The sequence below is a fragment of the Rhinolophus ferrumequinum genome, chromosome 6 (assembly GCF_004115265.2).
Source record: "Rhinolophus ferrumequinum isolate MPI-CBG mRhiFer1 chromosome 6, mRhiFer1_v1.p, whole genome shotgun sequence".
Lineage (NCBI taxonomy): Eukaryota > Metazoa > Chordata > Mammalia > Chiroptera > Rhinolophidae > Rhinolophus > Rhinolophus ferrumequinum.
In genome coordinates this window covers 31193032-31212212 of record NC_046289.1, presented here as the reverse complement: position 1 = coordinate 31212212, position 19181 = coordinate 31193032, and the positions used below count along the sequence as shown (strand labels likewise).

General features: G+C 56.8%; 1 protein-coding gene across 15 annotated transcripts in view; it reads left to right on the top strand.

The window, feature by feature from the left end:
- PLEKHG3 (pleckstrin homology and RhoGEF domain containing G3) overlaps positions 1–18585 on the top strand; it is a 66017-nt gene extending 47432 nt beyond the window's left edge. For 5 of the 15 annotated variants that reach the window (XM_033107533.1, XM_033107534.1, XM_033107535.1 and 2 more), the window contains exons 2-19: positions 3703–4089; positions 5232–5329; positions 6558–6627; positions 6959–7005; positions 7114–7264; positions 7339–7470; positions 7698–7880; positions 8019–8111; positions 8356–8442; positions 8703–8736; positions 9066–9164; positions 11266–11355; positions 11755–11793; positions 12218–12240; positions 12741–13061; positions 13544–13657; positions 15318–16722; positions 17240–18585. In XM_033107533.1, the coding sequence (XP_032963424.1) occupies positions 3703–4089; positions 5232–5329; positions 6558–6627; positions 6959–7005; positions 7114–7264; positions 7339–7470; positions 7698–7880; positions 8019–8111; positions 8356–8442; positions 8703–8736; positions 9066–9164; positions 11266–11355; positions 11755–11793; positions 12218–12240; positions 12741–13061; positions 13544–13657; positions 15318–16722; positions 17240–17973 (4107 nt within the window). In that variant the 3' untranslated portion in view covers positions 17974–18585. The remainder of the gene's footprint in view (positions 1–3702; positions 4090–5231; positions 5330–6557; positions 6628–6958; positions 7006–7113; positions 7265–7338; positions 7471–7697; positions 7881–8018; positions 8112–8355; positions 8443–8702; positions 8737–9065; positions 9165–11265; positions 11356–11754; positions 11794–12217; positions 12241–12740; positions 13062–13543; positions 13658–15317; positions 16723–17239) is intronic. The other 10 variants (XM_033107540.1, XM_033107539.1, XM_033107526.1 and 7 more) reach the window with 9 other exon arrangements.
- The last annotated feature ends 596 nt before the right edge of the window (positions 18586–19181 follow it).

Below are 19181 nucleotides of genomic sequence, written 5' to 3'. Positions count from 1 at the left end.
GTGCTCTCACTGCCCCGTCTGCTGCTCGGCCCTCCCTGCCTGGGGCTCTACATTCTTTCCTAGTCGTCCTGCCTGGGAGAGAGAGCCTTGTGGTCCCGCATCTCCTGGTCACAGCTCAGCCCATCATCTGAGGAATTACACACTGACCTCATGCTCGCCCCCTTCTCCATGACCTGTGATCCTTTGACCTGGAATCTGTATTTTTACCATGTTGTTCTAACAGGAGGGTAAAAGGCCAGAAGTCACATGGTAGCAGGTCTAGAAATAGCCTTAAGGAATCTTAGCACTCAGCCTTTTAACTCCATGGGCCTTTGTGGGGCAAATGAATTGTCAAGTTAAAATCTCTGATCTTTTAAGTCTTAGTATGTCCCCTAGGGCTTATGCTGAGGCAAAGCCCTAGCATCCAGGGCTGTGACTAATTCTTTGCCTGTGTCCCTGGCTGGTGTGAAATCTGTTAGGGAGGCAGGGGCAGGGAGCATAAACACTAGAGCCTGAGTTCAAATCTAGGCTCTACCACATGCTACTCTTGTGGCCTCCGTTTCTGCATCTGTAAAATGGGGATAATAATAGTATCTACCTCACAGAGTTGTTTTGAGATATAAGTGGCTTGCTATGTCTATTGCACTTAGAACATTTTAGCCGTTATGGTTGGTTTTAGTCCCAGATTTTGGCAGGGGCACTACTTTGAAAATGTAGCTTGGTTTGCAGGCAGATGGCTATGTTCAATCAGAGAACGTTTCTCCAAGTGGAAAAGATGCTTTAGTTTCTGAGTATGAAGTGTGCTTATGTTGCCATGGGGTCCCCAAAGAGTGACTTCAGAAGGCACCCTTTAGAGATAAATCTCCCGGAGACAGTATGTATGGGGTGGCATGGGCTGTGACTAATCCTTTATTTTAAGGCTATCGCCTGGCCGGCTGTGAAATCCATTTGGGACCTGGGACCTTTTCCATTTAGCATCCCCATAGGGGCTGACTGACCCCAGGTCTGATCTGGGAAAGGTCTAAGGCCGTAAGTACCCTGCCCCATGGTTCCCCCTGGGACCGACAGGTGCAGGGTCCCTGGCTTTGCAACGTGCTTTGAAGGCCACCAGGGTCCCACAGGGCTGGGGGTTAAGGGCTGGGGTGGAGTACCGGTCTTTGTCTTTCTTGGTGCTGAAATGACATGGTGGTACCCTGCCGGCTGGTTCTCTAAAAGGCCTAGCTGGTTCATTTTAAAGGCTCTTGAGGAGGGAGGACAAAGCGGCGATGGTGCATTTCCCAAGGGGCTCTCCTCTAGGATGCTCAGTTTCCCCAAGATGAATGTTAATTAATCCTCCTTTTGTTGCACCTGACTGGAGGGAATGCAGGACTGGCCCTAGTGCTGCCACTGTGTCCTCATCTGCAAACAGGGAGAGGCTCACATAGAGCACCTCAGGGGTGACCCCCCCCCCAGCTGAGACAAAGTGACGAAGCGCTGAGAGGGTCCTCGCTGGGCTAGTATGGATGGTAAATAGGTCTGTGCTCCTGATTTATCTCAGTAGAAGCACCAGTTTGTTCACCATCATTATTCATTTGCCATATCACTCATGGCCTCGGCCCTTAAGCCACGTACAGTCTAGGGTAGGGTAGGGGGTTTCAAACTAGTCAGTCTAACCAGTGAGTGTTAGAGTAGGCGTAACCCTCTGGTGCTCTAATTATGCAGAAGGTGCCTCAGGTTTGGTTTCTGGGAGGTTTCTAGAGGGAGGGTTGGCTTTTAATCTGAGACCTGAGGGTTGGCTATAAGCCAGACAGGTTGGGTGGTGGTATGGCATGAGATAGATGGGGAGGAAATAATGTCCAGGCAGAGAAAACATTTGCAGAAGCCAGAGGCCGGGCACAGGTCTGGGTGCTGGTTTCAGATTGGGGTAGAGGCACAGAAAACCAGGGGGCAAATTCACAGTTACTGGAGTCATGCACCTTCTAGATCCTTCTCCTCATAGCTCTCTGTGGTCTGGTAGCTTTTGAGCCCTAAAACTAGAGGTGGAAGGCTTTGGGTCAGTGGAGCTGGGAGACATGCTCTGGAACTTTTTTCCTGTGGAAACAGCAATCAAATGTATATTCTGGGAAGTAGGGTTGGTGAGCCCTGGTCCTCAGGGTTGGGGGTGCAGAGTGCCCTTGTCCTTCTCAAAGGCTACAGCCCCTCCCCTGACTGGCTGCTCCAAGAGGGCCTACCTGTGAGCTCCACCATCTGCTCAGGAAAGGAAGTCCACCTGAGGCTGTGTTTGCCTCACCTGGGAGCAGCTTCCTGTTTGCTGCTGCCCTGACTGAGCCATGATGGGAGAAGCCAGGGAGACTCACTGGTGGCTCAGCCCTGGGGAATTTCCTGTGCCCTGGGAGCCACGGTGAGTCACGGGCAGGGGCTAATGTGGCCTCAGCCTTTGTACCATCTCTTCTGCCTTCCCTGTCAGTATCCATGAGGTTTCAGGTTTGTGGTGCAGCCACTGGCAGGCACCCCAGAGATTTTGCAATCTCAGGAATAATATTACTCTCTGGCATGTGTGTCCTCTTATATTATAAGAGCCAGATATTTGCTATTCTTGTCTGGTGTCCCCAGCACAGGACCTGACAGGTGAGTACTTGTGCTTTTTATTTTTTTATTTTTTAATTGGGGAAGGGAACAGGACTTTATTGGGGAACAGTGTGTACTTCTAGGACTTTTCCAAGTCAAGTTATTGTCCTTTCAATCTTAATTGTGGAGGGTGCCGTTCAGCTTCAAGTTGTTGTCCTTTTTCAGTCTTAGTTGTGGAGGGCACAGCTCAGCTCCAGGTCCAGTTGCCGTTGCTAGTTGCAGGGGGCTCAGCCCACCATCCCTTGCGTGAGTTGAACCGGCAACCTTGTAGTTGAGAGGACACGCTCCAGCTGACTGAGCCATCTGGCCACCTGGGAGCTGAGCGGCAGCTCATTGACTTCATTCTAGTTGCGAAGGGAGCAGCTTGCTGGCACACGTGGGAATCGAACCGGCAGCCCCGTTGCCCAGAGCTCGCGCTCTAACTGAGCCACCCGTCCACCCCAGCACTTGTGCTTTTTGACAACTACCATTATCCGCACTGTTTTATGGTTTATGGAGCCCTTGCCCTGTGCCAGGCACCAACCTCAGAGCTGTGCGTGCAGCAGGTCGCTGCGTCCTGGAGGACATAGCTCTGGGGCAGATGGTGAGCAGCTGAGGCTCTGAGAGGCCAGTGACTTGGGATTCCATCAGAAGGCACCCCGACTTGGGCTCCGACAGAGATGTCCTCTTTGCTTTTCTGGGGCCTCAGGTTTCTGAGCCCTTATTGCCCCGGATGTGGTCCTCCTCTCTTCCACCCTGGGAAAGATGAAGGTGGAGCTTTTGAACGCTGGCAGGACGGTTACTTGGGCATCCTTGTAGGTGCCCCTAGGGTCTGAGGGAAGGGACTTCGTGGGCATTCAGAGTCGTTTCTTTAAAATGGTGGTAAAATACACATAAGATAAAATTGACGTTTTAATCAGTTTTAAGTGTATGATTCAGCGGCATTAATTCCATTCACATTGTTGTGCATTTGTCACTACCAGTCCATCCGCAGAACTTTTATTATCTTGTAAAACTGAAACTACGCACATTAAACAGTAACTCCCCGTGCACCTCCCCCACCTTGCCCCTGGCTGCCACCCTTTTACTTTCTCTTTCTGTGAGGACTCAGTTTAACCCTTTGTCGCTCCTGTCCAGAATCTCGCCGGAGTGCTCCCGCCAGGCAGCGATGCCAGGATGCCCGTCTCTGCCTCCCTCCGCCAGGACGGCAGCCAGGAGCGGCCGGTGAGCCTGACCTCCACCGCGTCCTCGTCGGGCTCCTCCCGTGACAGCCGAGGTGCCATGGAGGAGCCCAGTGGCCCCGAGGCCTTAGCTGAAAACGGGGCAGCAGGCTCCTCGCGCGGTCGGCATCCCCCCAACAACAACAACTCCAGCAGCTGGCTGAACAAGAAGGGACCCTTATCCCCGTTCAACAGCCGGGCGGCATCGGCGCCTGCGCACAAGCTCAGTTACCTGGGCCGCGTGGTGCGGGAAATCGTGGAAACCGAGCGCATGTACGTGCAGGATCTGCGCAGCATCGTGGAGGTGAGTGAGGCCCGTGGCGCTTCAGAGCTGAGGTCTGGAGGGCGCCTGCTCATGTCCTCTCCGGGCTGGCCTGGCCTTGGGGGCCCATTTCTCTCGCATAAACCTACTTCCGCATCGGAAGGGCAGTTCTCCATGACACCTTTATTTCCGAAGGTGTGCTTTCCATGGAGTAGTGGGGACGCCTCCCGGCTCCCACGCCTCCCGGCTCCCGTCCTGGGGAAGCCGCAGACGGCTCACAGTACCGAATGACTCGGGGTCAGATCGTTCTCTTGGGCCGGCAGAACTTCCTGCAGATTCCTGGGGAGTAGGCCCCTTGACAAGGGGGGCGGGGGGACTCCTGTGCTCAGTGGAGACTGAAGGAGGTGAAGAAACGGGACCCTGACAGTCTGTTGCCAGATCCTTGCTATGTTGTTTCGGGCTATGGGGTCTCGGGCAGGTGAGTAACTCCCTGAACCTCAGGTGCCTCCTTGTAAAGTGAAGATGCACCTGCCTGGAAGGGCCATGGAGGCAAAGCCTGTCCCACTGTGCAGGGGACACAGGAGAAGGTGGCTGTGTGGGTGTCACCGAGGAAGCTGCCCGCTGCAGAGGGAGGTGTGTCGTTTTCCAGGGCGGCTGTAACAAATACCACAAACTGGGGGGCTTAAGATGCAGAAATGTAGTCTGTCTTGGTGTAGGAGGCCAAGATGTTGGCAGGCTTGGTTCCTTCTGGAGGCTCTGACGGAGAGTGTGTTCCAGGCCTCTCTCCCAGCGTCTGGTGGCTGCCGGCCATCCTTGGCGTTCCTTGGCCTGGAGCTGCATCACCCCGTCTCTGCCTCCGTCTTCACATGGCCTCCTCCGTGTCTCTCTGTGACCTCTTCTCTTATAAGAACACCAGTCATTGGATTTAGAGCCCACCCTAAATCCAGTATGCTGTCATCTCGAGATCCTAAACTAGTTACATCTGCAAAGACCCATTTCCAAATCAGGTCACATTCTGAGGTGTCAAGTCCATATTATTTTGGGGGAACTATCCAACCCAGTATGGTAGGTGATGTCTGTGAAATTGCGGCACAGCTGTAAAATGCAGTACCGAAATGAGGTGTGGCTGGGGGGGACAGGATCGTGCCAGGAGGGCCTGGGCTCTGATGCCTGTCTCCGTGCAGGATTACCTTTTGAAGATCATTGACACACCTGGGCTGCTGAAGCCAGAACAAGTCAGCGCTCTCTTTGGGAACATAGAAAACATCTACGCACTGAACAGGTATGGAGTGGGCCTGGCACGCACCATGTTCACCTGTGAGCCCCATCTCAGGGCCTAAGGAGGAACCCTGCGGGTCTTTGGCCCCGTGGACTAGGACTTTTGGGCCCAGGCTGGATCTCTGAGAGTGGGGAAGGGTGGTCCTTCCCTGTACAAAGGTATGGTTAGCTCCCTGAAGGAGAGAAGACGTGTGGGACCATGTGCTCTGGGGCCGATGTGCTTCCTGACAGGCAGGGAGATCATCTGAGGCCAGGTGCATGTTCGGTCCAGCCTGGGCCAGCACTGCCACCCCCCATCCCCCAGGGAACTGCTGGACCCTTGCACATGATGCTCTTCCCTCTGTCCCTTTGTGGCCCCTTTGTCCCTCTCATCTTTGTCCCCCACTTGCACATCTCTTAATTTCTTCTCCATCTCCCTGCTGACCTCATGGAAGTCAGGGCTCCTGGAGGAGATCTGGCCTGTTAGGAGAATGCACAGGCCAGGCCAGATGGGCTGGGGCAAGCTAAGCAAGGCCTGGTGAGGTGCTGCTTCAGGGTAGAGGGGCTTCTTGGGATCTGGCGTGTGCCACTTGGGCCTGATCAGGGAAAGGGCACTGATCAGGAGGAGCAGAGCTTGAGGGGGTCGTGTGGATAGGTCGGGAGGAACCTTACCCCGGACTCCTTAAGATGGGCAGAGGGACTTCCTGCTGTGCGAGCTGGAGAAGTCTAGGAGGGAGAGCTGGACTGGGTGGTGGGAGGTTGGGAAAAGAGGGAGCTGAGGGGGAGGAAGCAAGGGGAGCGCCATTTCTAGGGTGTCCTATAGCACCCCATTAAGAACAAGCGGTGCTGGGACTCTCTCTTTCCTTTTCCCACATCCTTCTGAACTGGGGCCTTGGTTCTTTTTCAAGTCCCCTCTCTTTCTTCTTCCTCCTTTAATCTCTGCTTTTGTGTTTCACTCCTTCTGCCTGCAGAGGAGCTGTGTCCCCTCCCGAGGTGGGTACTGGTGTCCCCTCCCTCTCTCGCTTGCTGAGCACGTGGGTCTCCTTCTGCCCGTCTTTGCAGTGGTGCTGGATGCTTTCTGTGGTTGCTGCCCTAGGCAGGGCTCGCTTTGAGGGTAGAAGCCCCGACTCTTTGGCATGACACCAGGGCTGATTGTGTATCTGGGCACGAGGAGGTGGGCGGGGGCATGGTGTGTGGGTAGCGGTGGAGGCTGCCAGCGGTCCCAGGTCTGATCACCACTCTCCCTCACCCAGCCAGCTACTCAGAGACCTGGATAGCTGCAATAGTGACCCTGTGGCTGTGGCCAGCTGCTTTGTGGAAAGGGTAAGAAGGGCGAGGTCCTTGCCTTGTCCAGCTCTGCTGGGGGCTCAGTGGGATAGGAACTCCAACCTTCAGGGGACACCTGAGCCCTGGGGGCTCCTCTCCAGGGGAAGTGCTGGGTACCCTGTCGGGAATGGGAAGGGTATTCTGGGGTAGAGCCAGGGGGTGCTGGGTAGATGGCATGTCCTAGACAGATGGATACAAAGATGGATCTGCAGACACGGGAAACGGGGGCAGAGTTGCTCTGGGGACCGGGGGCATGCCTTTGGTTCTCACCTGGGTTTACAGTCAAATGGGCATCTCCCTGAAATCACTATTTTTGGTGTACCCTTAGAGCCAAGAGTTTGATATCTACACCCAGTATTGCAACAACTACCCCAAGTGAGTAATTGGGGTGGAGATGGGAGGCAGAGCCATTTGGTGAGTCTGGAGCACCCCGCCTCCCACATAGACCTTCCCAGGTGGTGACGGCCCCTTCCCCACTCCCAGCTCTGTGGCTGCTCTGACGGAGTGCATGCGGGACCAGCAGCAGGCCAAGTTCTTACGGGACCGGCAGGAGCTGCTACAGCACTCGCTGCCCTTGGGCTCCTACCTGCTGAAGCCAGTCCAGCGCATCCTGAAGTACCACCTGCTGCTCCAGGTAACCCGAGTACATGGGGGGCTGGGGCGGGGCAGGGCCTTGGAGCCTGGGCTAAGCCCCTGTCTCCCACGCAGGAAATTGCCAAGCATTTTGATGAGGAAGAGGACGGCTTCGAGGTGGTGGAGGATGCCATCGACACCATGACCTGCGTGGCCTGGTACATCAACGACATGAAGAGGAGGCACGAGCACGCAGTCCGACTCCAGGTGCCCTGGGGCTGGGGGCTGCAGGATGTGCCGGGGGCGATGCAGGGCTTGGGGGAGGGCATGTAGCCGCCCTGCAGGGGTGAGCTGAGGGGTGCTGTCCTGCGGGGAGGGCTCCTCTTGGGGGACTCAGTGGTGGCTGCGTCTCTGGGAGCCTCCTGAGGTCTGGTGTGGTCCCCAGGATGGTCATGAGCAGCCTGACCCTGGGGGTTGGGGCTTCTCTGCTGCAGGAGATTCAGTCGCTGCTCATCAACTGGAAAGGGCCAGACCTGACCATCTATGGGGAGCTGGTCCTGGAGGGCACGTTCCGTGTGCACCGTGTGCGCAGTGAGAAGACGTTCTTCCTCTTTGACAAAGCACTGCTCATCACCAAGAAGCGGGGCGACCACTTTGTCTACAAGGGTCACATCCCGGTAATCGGGCCGCGTCCTCCCCTCCTTGCCCTCTTCATCCGGCCCCGGGGTGGTGTGGACGCAGCTCCATCCTTTTGTGGTTACGCTCCCCGCTGCCCCTTCCCTCACTGTGCTTGACGCCCTCTCCCCCTGTCCCAGTGCTCCTCCCTGATGCTGATCGAAAGCACCCGAGACTCCCTGTGCTTCACCGTCACCCACTACAAGCACAGCAAACAGCAGTACAGCATCCAGGTGAGAGCGGACTGGGCCACTCGGGCTGGGACAGACCTGCGCCTCTGCTGGCTTAGCTGCTGAGCCTCAGGGTCTCCCTCTGAAGGCGGGGGTCACTGTGGGCACCTCTCAGGCAGGGTAACTGCACAGAGGCCCCAGCAGGCACCCTCTTTGCACCCCCACCCCGCTCGGCAGAAGCAAGGCTCATGCCGCATGGCTTCAGGCCTGTGGTAACCCCTTTTCCCTCTCCCTTGGGTCCTCCCAGGCCAAAACAGTAGAGGAGAAACGAAACTGGACTCACCATATCAAGAGGCTCATCCTGGAGAACCACCACACCACCATCCCCCAGAAGGTTGGTTCTGGGGGCCCCCCACCCCCAGCTCCTGATGGGGTACAGGGAGAGATGGTGTCCTTCAGAGCCAACTGTGGGGGTCTACCGGGGCCTCACCCTCTGGACGTTGACTCCACTGGACAGTGGGGGTCAGTTCAGCAGATGCCACAGGCCTCAGCACAGCACTGTGGGGTGTCCCGGAGCAGCAAGAGCGAGTCCGTGGGCTGAGGGAGGCATGGCATATGGCAAGATAGTAACTGGTGGGTTTCCTTCCCTTCCAGGCCAAGGAAGCCATCTTGGAAATGGATTCCTATTGTAAGTGGACGCTTTCTGCCTGCTTTGTCCCGAATTGTGAACTGCTCTAGGTCAGGCTGCATCCTGGGGGAGCTTGCTTGACACTTCTATTCCAGGGAGAAAGGAGGATGGGGCAGCTCCTTTGGTCAAGGCCTGGGGGTCTGCTGTGAGACCAGGGCTGCTGACCTCGGCACTCTTGGTGCCTGATGCTCCCAAGTGGCAGAGAAAGGAGCTTGGGACACTTCTGGTCCCTGGAGTTGGAGTGGGCAGCGGAGGTGTGGTTGGGTGTGGGCAGCGTCTAGGCCAAGGCTGAAGTATCCCAAAGGCCTGATTGTCTCTCCTGGATGCAGATCCCAATCGGTACCGCTACAGCCCAGAGCGCCTGAAGAAGGCGTGGCCCTCCCAGGACGAGGTGTCCACCCACATACACCAGGGGCGCCGGCAATCTGGTAAGGGAAAGGCTGTGTGGGCAGAGAGGCCAGGGGGGGACTGTTTGCAGCAGCATTTGGGGCTGCCTGTCAGGTCTCCAGAAATGCTAGGGAAGAGCAGGATGGGCGTGTGTGGGACATCCTCTCTGCATGTAGGTACCTCTGGGCCCTTCTTGCCCGCCCGGCTTGGGCAGCCCGCCTTTTCCAGGGCCCTCGGAATGCTTGTTCACTCAGGCCGGGGTACCTCTTCTCAGCTCCCCTGCATCTGAAACCTCCCTCCTTCACCACTGGGAATACTGGGAGTCAGCCAGGAGTAACGCTCGGGCATCATGCATGGGCCCCGGGCCAGCTGTGGAACAGCAGAGGCAGGACGTGGAGAAAACAAGTTAGCCTTCAAGTGGCACCAAACCCAGACAGGAAATATTTACTTTGGGTCTCCGGGAAGAGTTCCATTTTCCTCTCCTGGGCACTTGGAGATATTGGAGTGAATCATCTATTGAAAAAGAGAAGCCCTTGCTTTTATGCTTAGCTCTCGTGGGGATGGATATCTGTTTTCTACATCTGTTTTCACTCTGCCCTTCAGTCTGAGGCCCAGGGATAGATTCGGCTTCAGCTTGGTATCTGCCAAACGTATTCATGAGGTGGCAGTTGGGATGAGAAGTGTCTTAGAGACCCCTGGAGAGAAAGATTCTGGGGTGACTGGGAGCAGGGCCCCTTGGATCTCTGCAGTGCGTCGGGTGTCGATTGGCCATGACCCACGGGCTGATGTATAGGCTTTGGTATTCTACAAGATGTCTAGAAAGACTTTGTGGTTTTATTTTGTTTGGTATTGCTCCCAGTGGGTCTTGAACCCTAGGCAAACTTGTCATGGTTGAAAAATTTCATGGTGCTATATGTCAAAGCCCCAGATTGGCGGTGTTACTTCCTAAGTCTCTGGCCCTCTCAGTTTCCTTCTGTTTTCTTCAATAATTCCTTTCCTGTCCCTCTAGCCTAGTCCCTCTGTCCCTTTAACCTGCCATAGCTTTAAATTGGAAGCTTCTGGCGCACGGACGTGTTCAGTAAGGGATGGCAGTAGTGGTGACAGTAATGGTAATATCACATGTCATCCCTCAGTACCCAAACTGTAGCTATCAAGGCACTCAGAGAATGAGCCGTGTCAGAGCTTAAGTTTCCACATGGCTGAGGGTTTAGTCTGGAAACTCGAAAAGAGTTGGGTTTTGCTTATGTGGCTTGTTTTTGTGTTTTAGTTTTAACCATTATGAAAGAGACATCTTTCTAAAACATGCTTCATACCCTTGACCCTTTAAAATAGAGGATGCTGCTGACCACTTTTGAACTTGGAACTTTTCTGGAGTCAGGACAACGGGCATCACTGTGGGGTTTGAACTGCTAGATTCTCCAGGGCCCCCAGGATGGGGGGCGGGGGGCTGTGGGTTGCCATAGAGACAGCCCGCATTTGAGGTGGTGTGTCCATCTTCACACTAAGAGTGTTCGTTCTCATCTGTCGTAGCGTGCTTGCCCGCGGTATCCCGTCTTCCCCCTTCTGCCCGTTAGAAATCAGTTGATCAGACTTGTGAGAAGTGTGTGTGGAGCAGGCCAGGAAGTCGCTGAGAGGGAGGAGTGGGCCATCGCGGTTAGTCCTCTGCCTGTGGGCCTTTCCTGCTTTCTATTTCCAGAGGGCTGGGATGGGCAGATAACTGCACTGTATGGATAAGTAGCATGCTATTGTCATTTGTCACTTGTTTTACAGTGAAGGAGTTGAGCGATTTATATTTCTCGCTTTAAAAACAGTTAGATGTTTCCTTATATTGTCCAGATTGTGTGTATGCAGCTCAGTAGAAAGAAAGTTCTTCCATCTTACCCCCCTGGGCTACCTCCCTGCCCAGGAAATAGCTCCGAGACCTCAGAAGACTTTCCTTCAACTCCAGGTCTATAGTGGGCCTCCCACTTTGCGCCAGTTAGGCAAGGACAGTATGGGCCAAGGCCAAGGCTTGAGAGAGAGGTCCCTGGACACGTGTCCTCTTATCCCTGCCTGCCTGTCTCAGGTCTGTGCCCAGAAAGGCTGGGGTACAAGGTGGTGACACCATCAACCTAATGGATGTGTTTTGTATCTTGTTCCCAGAGCCGGGTCAGCTCCCGTACAGCCGGGCAACACTCCCCCGCAGGCAGCGAGGCTTCCTGGTGCCAGGCCTTAAGGGCCGTAGAAAGTCCGGTGCGACCGCTGCTTTCCAGCTGGGGTGCTGCGAGGGGGCTTGGCCTGGGCTGATGGGCTCATTGCGGAGAGGGTGGGGCTTGAGGTGGAGCCAGGGACCTCCAGAGATGAGACTAGTTGGTCTGAAGTGGGAGCGACGGGCTATGGCTCCACAATGGAGGGCTGTGGGCGAGGTGCGCTGATGCGGGGAGTGAGGGCAGTCCTGCTCCTGGGGGCTGATGGGAGTGGCCCTGGCCCTGCTTCCCGATGGGTACGTGTGGGGGCAGCCTCCTGCAACCCCCGGGGCTGCAGGGAGCCAAGGCCAAGTGGACTTTGAGCTGGCGATGGACTGGAGTGGGAACAGGGCTGGGCACAGCTGCTCCCAGGCCTCACGGGCTGCCCGTTTGCTTTCCTCCTCAGAGCCAACCAGACACCTGCTCAGGCAACTCAGTGAGAAAGGTGCGTATGAGGGCTGGACAGCCACTCCCACCGAGCGTTAGGGCAGGGCCAGGAAGGTGACCCACGGATGGGGTGTCCAGGACAGTTTCGAGGGCACTCTGTCTCCGTTCCTCCCGGGAAGTGGGCCTCACCCCTTGCTGTCCAGGGAGGAGGCTTGAGGTCTTCCCTCCACACACACTCCTTTCACCCTGTCCTTGAGGAACAGCAGGAACAAATGACGTGCGCAGATGTGCACTGCTCTGCACCCGCCAGGCTCCTGTTCTGTTCAGTCCTTCCTTTCAAACCCCAGGAGACCGGGTGAGGGTTCTGGGAGTAGGAGCCCCCAGAGAGGTCTTCCCCAGGGGTCTCCAGGCCTTTGTCCTGCTAACCTCCCCTCTGTTCCTCTCCCCTTCACCCATGTGCTGGAACTCGGTGGTGGTGGCAGCAGCCAGAGCAGCAGGAATGAAGGTAAGTCTAGTGGGCCAAGGCGACCGGATGGACAGAGGTGGGTGGGACTGCCCAGCCCCCAGCCCCTTCAGCTCTCATTGTCTTCACTCATTCACCAAATACTTTTCAAGCACCTCCTGTGCACCAGACTCTGTCATGAGGGTCACAGAGGCTGTGGCCCTCACCATGGGACCCTTCTTTCTATACCCTTTTCTTGGACCGGCGCCCTGGTGGTGGCCCGCCCAACCTGGATCCTCTTTCATTTCCCCGCCTCCGGAGCAGGCAGGACTTTCTGGGGCTTAAGTTCCCGACCAGGCCCTAGTCCTGCCTTGTTTTCCTGGGTCCCAGCTTCCCGCTTGAGAACCAACCCCCGCTCCACCATCCTCACTGGGCCCCATGGAGACGAGGGGCTGGCATCTAGATGTGGCTTTCTGTGTAAAGCCTCCTCACACCCAACCACTGGCAGGAGGAGGGGTGGTTGCCCAGAGGCTGGTCACGAGGGGGTCTTGTGCTCTGAATAGCATGCGGGCAGTGCTGGCACTCTCTTGGACTTGGGGCAACGCCCCCGTACTCGGGGCCTGCAACTGGAGGCTGAAGGGGCTGCCCGGGAGCAGGAGGAGGAGGAGGAGGAAGAGCAGGCCTTTCAGGTCTCTCTGGAGGACCTGGCGGGGCATGAAGGCAGCGAGAAGGGGTCTGGGCTGGAGCCCCCAGGCTCAGAGGAAGAGGAGGAGGAGAGCCTGGCAGTGGCGGAGCAGGTAGCCGACTTTGCCAGCTCCCTGCTGGCCGCCCTCCACTGCTGGCACTATCGGGCCAACGCTTTACTTTTCTCCCGGGGCGCTATGGTGAGGTGTCTCTTTGATTTCCCCTCCTCCTTGCATGTTCCCTGGCATGTGCATGTCCACCTGAGGTCCCCCCTCCACCCTCCCCACCCCTCTGTCCTTGTTCCTTTCCTCCTGACATCAGCACTTCTTAACCCCTCACTCACGGTCATGCCCTGGTGAGCCCCTGGCATGCGCTGTCCTAGTACTGGGTGCTAACCAGTGTGCTGCCCAATGAGCATGACTAATGGGGGGGTGCAGTGGAAAGGGGGACAAGCCAGCACAGAGTGGGGCTGGGAGGGTCAGGGGCTGGGCTGTTCTGAGGCCGCATGCCTGGCAGGGATTTCTGCATCCCTAGGCCTGGCGCTCAGATTGACTCTGGCCTGGCTCAGGTCCAGGGCTGGCTCTCAGCAAAGCCCAGCCCCCTTAGAGCTCAGCAGGTGCCACCTGCGTTGGGATGCAGGGGGATCAGCTCCCAGGAGCTGACGACTGCCCTTTGCTCGCAGGGGAAGGGGCGCAGGGAGTCTGAAGGCCCCACGAGCTGCAGGAGGCCCAGCGGCCGGTCTCCAACCAGTGCCGAGAAGCGCATGAGCTTTGAGTCCGTTTCTTCCCTGCCAGAGGTGAGTGGCCAGCAGGCGGAAGGGGCCTCGTGCAGTGGTGCCTGGAGCCCAGGTCTCCCGGTCTGCAGGCTGGCCTTTCAGACCGTCCCGCTGGGCCCATGGGGAGAAGGATTGCCCACCCCCCCAGGACTCTCGCCCCTTTAGGAAAGCCTGTCTGGCCTATGGGCGCGTGGCTTAGTGAGCAGACAGCCCCTTTCTATGAATTAGAAAAAGGTTCCCCTTCCTTTGGGCAGATTAGTCCCTTGCCAAAGGGCATAGTTAGCAGAAGTGACCAGATTTTAGGTCCCCTCTATTAGGCCCTGCCCCTGCCATCATCCCAGATATTTCAGTCTCACCTGTGCGTACCTGGGCGAAGGGGTAGTGGAGTGATGTCTTGTGGACATCTCCTACGTGTCTGCTGTTTATTTCTTCCATCTGTTCTCTGCGACAGCTCTACTGGGGGGGTCTCAGAGAGGTTGAGTGACATGCCTGACATTGGGTAGCTTCTAAGGGGCAGAGCTGAGATCAGACTTGGGTCTGTGACTCAGAAGCCCACGGTCATCTTCCTGACACCCACGCTGTCTGTGGGTTGTCTGGACACGCTTTCCCAGTGTTACAAGAAGCAGTTCATGAGGCCTAGACCCCAGGGTGGGCCTCATGGCCAGGACACGACAGAAGCCTGGAGGACATTGGATAAGAGTCTAGAGTGGTGCTGTCCAGTGATAATAGGATGTGAGCCACATGTGTCATTTTAAATTGTCCAGTAACCACGTGAAAAAATTATTTAACCCAATATATTCAAACTCGTATTTCAACATATAATCCATATAAAAAACTATTAATGAGACGTTTTGTACTTTTTTTTCTGTATGACATTTTTGCCGTCTGGTGTATATTTTACCCTTACTGCTGTTGTCAGTTTGGACTAGCCACACTTCCGGTGCCCGGGAGCCACGTGTGGCTGGGTGGCCCCTCAGTGGGACGGTGCAGGCCTAGAGCGTGGGACCTGCTCTGCAGATTCTGGAATAGAACAAAGGGAATCAGGTCTGATTCCTCACAATGTAGTGTTTGCTTATCTTCTTCCTGAACACCTCTCTGGAAAGCTGCCTGTATTGGCCAGTTTTGTGGTTCAAATGACCTTCAAGGTGGTCAAGAGGGCATTCTCAAAACTGCTTCCTTCCTTGCCCGTCTGCTGGGCATATGCAGAGTCGTGCACGGGGCCATATTCCTTGCTCATGTCTGACAGGATTCCCGCATGGGGTCCTGAGCCCCGTGGGAGGCCCTGGTCCCGTAGGGAAGTTGGAATGACCCCCCCTCGCCCCCATGTTGGAAGCCTCTAGGGCTTTTGGGAGCTGCTTTACCATTGGGCAGGGAGTGCTGGTGCCCTGGCTCAACCCTGGGTTGTATGTCCCCATCTGCCCCTGTAGCTCCTGGGTAGGCTGCCACAGAGGGTGCCACCACTCTTCCCCATCTGTGTTCCTAGACTTTTCCTTGAGTTTGAGGACATGGGCCCAGCACCCCAGCTGCGGGTCAGGAAAGGGCAGCATCACGTCCTCCTCCCTGAGGACGTCTTGCCCCTCCAGTCCTAAACCGCAGCCCCCTCCCACTGGGCTTTGAGGAGGCCACGCCATGCTGTCCCTTCATCCCCCGCGTCTCATACGTGTTATCCGTGCTGTCCCAGGTTGATCCAGACCCTGAGCCTGGGACAGAGCCTGAGGTGTTTGCTGACGTGGAAGGTCCCAGCACTGAGGAGCTGCCCTCAGACACAGAGTCTCCAGAAGTCCTGGAATCTCAGCTTGCCACCCACCAAGAGCTGCTGGGGCTGGACCACCCGAGTGACGTGCTGGACTTCGCGGTGGCTGAGAGCACCGAGGACATTAAAGCCCTGAGCAGTGAGGAGGAGGAGGAGGAGGAGGAGGAAATGGCGGCTGCCCAGGAGCCCGAGAGCCTCCTGCCGCCCTCTGTGCTGGACCAGGCCAGCGTCATTGCTGAGCGGTTTGTCAGCAGCTTCTCTCGGCGGAGCAGCCTGGCACTGGAGGACGGCAAGTCCCCTGGCTTCGGGACCCCCAGGCTGCCCAGCCGGAGCAGCAGTGTGCTCAGCCTGGAGGGCAGTGAGAAGGGCCCGGCCCAGTGTGGCAGCACCACAGACTCCTTCAGCTCTCAGCTTGTCCCAGAAGAGGACCTCTGTGTGGGGATGGCCACAGAGAGTGGCCCTTCTGTCAATGGGACGGAGCCCCCAGGCCCAGGCTGCCCAGCGGAGCCCGACAGGTCTTCCTGCAAGAAGAAGGAATCGATGCTTTCTACGCAAGACCGGCTGTTGTTGGACAAAATCAAGAGCTACTACGAAAATGCAGAGCACCACGACGCTGGCTTCAGCATCCGGCGCCGGGAGAGCCTCTCCTACATCCCCAAAGGCCTGGTGAGAAACTCGGTCTCCAGGTTCAACAGCCTTCCCAGGCCAGACCCGGAGCCAGTGGTTCCACTAGGGCGCACGAGACAGGTGGGCTCCCGGCCAGCGTCATGGGCCTTGTTTGACCTCCCAGGACCAGGTCATGTGGGTACTGGGGACCCAGCTCCTGTCACAGATTCTGAGTTCCGCCCATCTTCGGAAATTGTGAAGATCTGGGAGGGGATGGAGGCTTCCAGGGGGAGCCCTCGGAAGGGGCAAGGCCAAGGTCAGGCCAATGGCTTTGATCTGCATGAGCCACTGTTCATCCTGGAGGGGCACGAGCTGGGGGCCATCACCGAGGAGTCGGCCACTGCCTCGCCAGAGAGCGCCTCCCCCACTGAGAGGCCCAGTGCAGCCCACCTGGCCCGGGAGCTGAAGGAGCTGGTGAAGGAGCTGAGCAGCGGCTCCCAGGGAGAGTTGCTGACTCCGCTGCACCCCCGTATTGTGCAGCTCTCCCACATGATGGACAGCCATGTGAGCGAGCGAGTCAAGAACAAGGTCTACCAGCTGGCCCGCCAGTATAGCCTCCGGATCAAGAGCAAGGCGGTGGCAGCCAGGCCACCACTGCAGTGGGAAAAGGCAGCTCCCACCGTTCCCCGCCTGCAGGCGGAGGATGGTGCACAGCCGGGTGACAAAGGTACGGCAGGGGTGGGGAGTGGTCCCCTCCTGCAGGTCTGGGGCAGAAGAGCCTTTTAGGAGCCACTTGGCTTCTGGGGGAAAGGGACCCCTAAAGAACCTCTACTAAAGAGAGGGCTCAAGCCCAAACCGAAGGCCGGGGGGAGGCCCTGGCACCTGGTCTAATGCCTCGAGGCCACTCGTGCAGCCCTGGTTGAGCCCTTTTACTGCTCTCCCCCAGCCTTTCCTGTGCAGCAGAGAGACCTTGGGAGCAAATGTGGCCATGACCCTCTTCTCCAGGAGAGCAGAAGATCTTGTCTTTCTTCCTTTGACTCACAACCCCTTGTCCACTGCTTTTTCTTTATTCTTTCCATTGCCCTTTGATAAAGTGGCCATAGATGATGAATGAGAGGTCTCTTCCATCACCCACCAAAATTCCATCAGTCAGCCTTGCCTGGGAAGTGAGTCGAAGGCGGTTCAGAGCCCTCACGTCCTCTCCTCCTGCCCAGTGATTCAGGCAGCTCTCTCTCCCCTCACAGGTAGGAGAAAGCCAGTGCTGTCCCTCTTCAACCATGAGCAGATGCTGGACCAGGAGCACAGCCCGCCTAAGCCCTGCTCTGCCGGGGAGACGTCACCACGGCGTTTCTCCTTCAGCCCCTCTGCTGCCAACTCAAGGACCAGCTCGCCTGGGGCCCGGACCTCTGCTCGAAGCCCGCTCAGCCCCTTCGACACTGAGACCTTTAACTGGCCTGATGTCCGAGAGCTCTGCTCCAAATACGCCTCCCATGACGAGGCGGCGCAGGCTGAGGGCAGCCGGCCCCGAGGTCTGCCTGTCAACAGGAGCCGCTCGGTGCCAGAAAACATGGTGGAGCCCTCTCTGTCGGGCAGGGCGGGCCGCTGCTGCAGCCTGAATGCCAAGCGGGGCCAGGCGAGCCCAGAGGCCACCCAGGCCCAGCCTCCTGGGGTGTTGCCCCAAAGTGGGCCAGACGCAGAGGAGGCCCTGTACGTCACTGCGGACCTCACCCTGGAGAACAACCAGCGGGTGATCGTCATGGAGAAGGGGCCCCTGCCTCCCCCCGCTGTGGGGCTGGAAGAGGGCAGCGGGCAGGGACTGAGCTCACTGGCAGCCATGGTAGGGCAGGGCCAGGATTTGCAGATGCCTGCAGAGTATCGTCCAAACGAAGAGGGTCCCCGGGAGCCAGTGGACCCAAGCCAGCAAGGCAGAGTGAGAAACCTGAGGGAGAAATTCCAGGCCTTGAACTCCATAGGTTGAGCCTGAGTCCTGGGGGAAGGGGCGGAACCTTGGCAGACTTGCCCACAAGACTGGGCTCACCCTGCTCACAGCAGTCCCACCCAGGGCCCTCAGAAAGGCCGTGCCCTGGAAAGATGCTCCGCTGTACTCAGCAAGTGCCATCTGTGAACGTGCTGGCACTCCTGCAGGCTCACGGCGACTTCCACAGGCCCAGACTCTGAGGCCAGTGTGGCCACTTCCCTTCCATGTACCTAGTTCTTTGGTAAGAAGCCAATATTTAAGCTCACCTCTTCCCAGGGAGAGCAAGCCCTGCTCAGGCCTCCGGCGCTGGCTGGCCACTGCCAGGCTGAGGAGCCCAGCCAGAGGAGACGGGATGCTGGCCTGGGGAGGTTTCGCTCTTTAACTGCCTTTTCTTAGGATCCAGGGGGGAACGAGGTCCATAATTTATTGCTTTCCATTCTGTTGTGTTTGTGTGCACGCGCGTGTGTGCGTCTGTTGTTGATTCCCTTCCTGTAAAGAATGTAACGGACTCAGTTCAGGTACTTTTGTGGGTTGTCTTGCTGCCCCTGTGGTTGTCGCTAATGTATACACATTTCATTATTTGCCAATGGTGCAATAACCACTGCTGACCAACTGATCTGTGTGTGGTCTCCTTACTGGGCCTAGCTGGGGTGGGAGAGTTGATCGTGGCCAGAGGTGTTGGGGAGATGGACTGCTGGGGCACCAGGGTGCTCGTGGGGAGGGGGGCGGGGGTTTGAAAGGTGTAGGAAGGGACTCGGTTTCTTGCTAGTCTACTCCCGTGCACTTCTGTGTCTGCAGCATCCCGTATGGGGCCAGGGGCGTCATGCCAGCCTTTAGCTCTTTTTCTCAAGGGCTGAAGTTGGACTAAAAGAAGTGTGTGTGGGGGGGTAGGGGGCAGAGGGGCGCGGTGAAGGGAACATTTTTCTAATAGGAGTTTCCCCTGTCTGGTGCCGTTTACTCTTCTCTCCCTCTCACTCCCAGGAGACATCCTCGGAGGTGAGGAGTCTAAACTTGAAGCCTAGAAATGTCTTGAGGTGGCTTGCAACTGGGTGAAGAGTGCAAATACATTTTTTCTGGGGTAGACCCTAAGTTTTCATCCCATTCTCCAAAGTGTTTTTGATTCAAAAGGGCTAAGAATGCTTTGTTATTTCTAGTTGGGTTTTCTGCCTTTTCTCCATGGTGGACTAGCTTTTTTTTGCCCTGTTTCT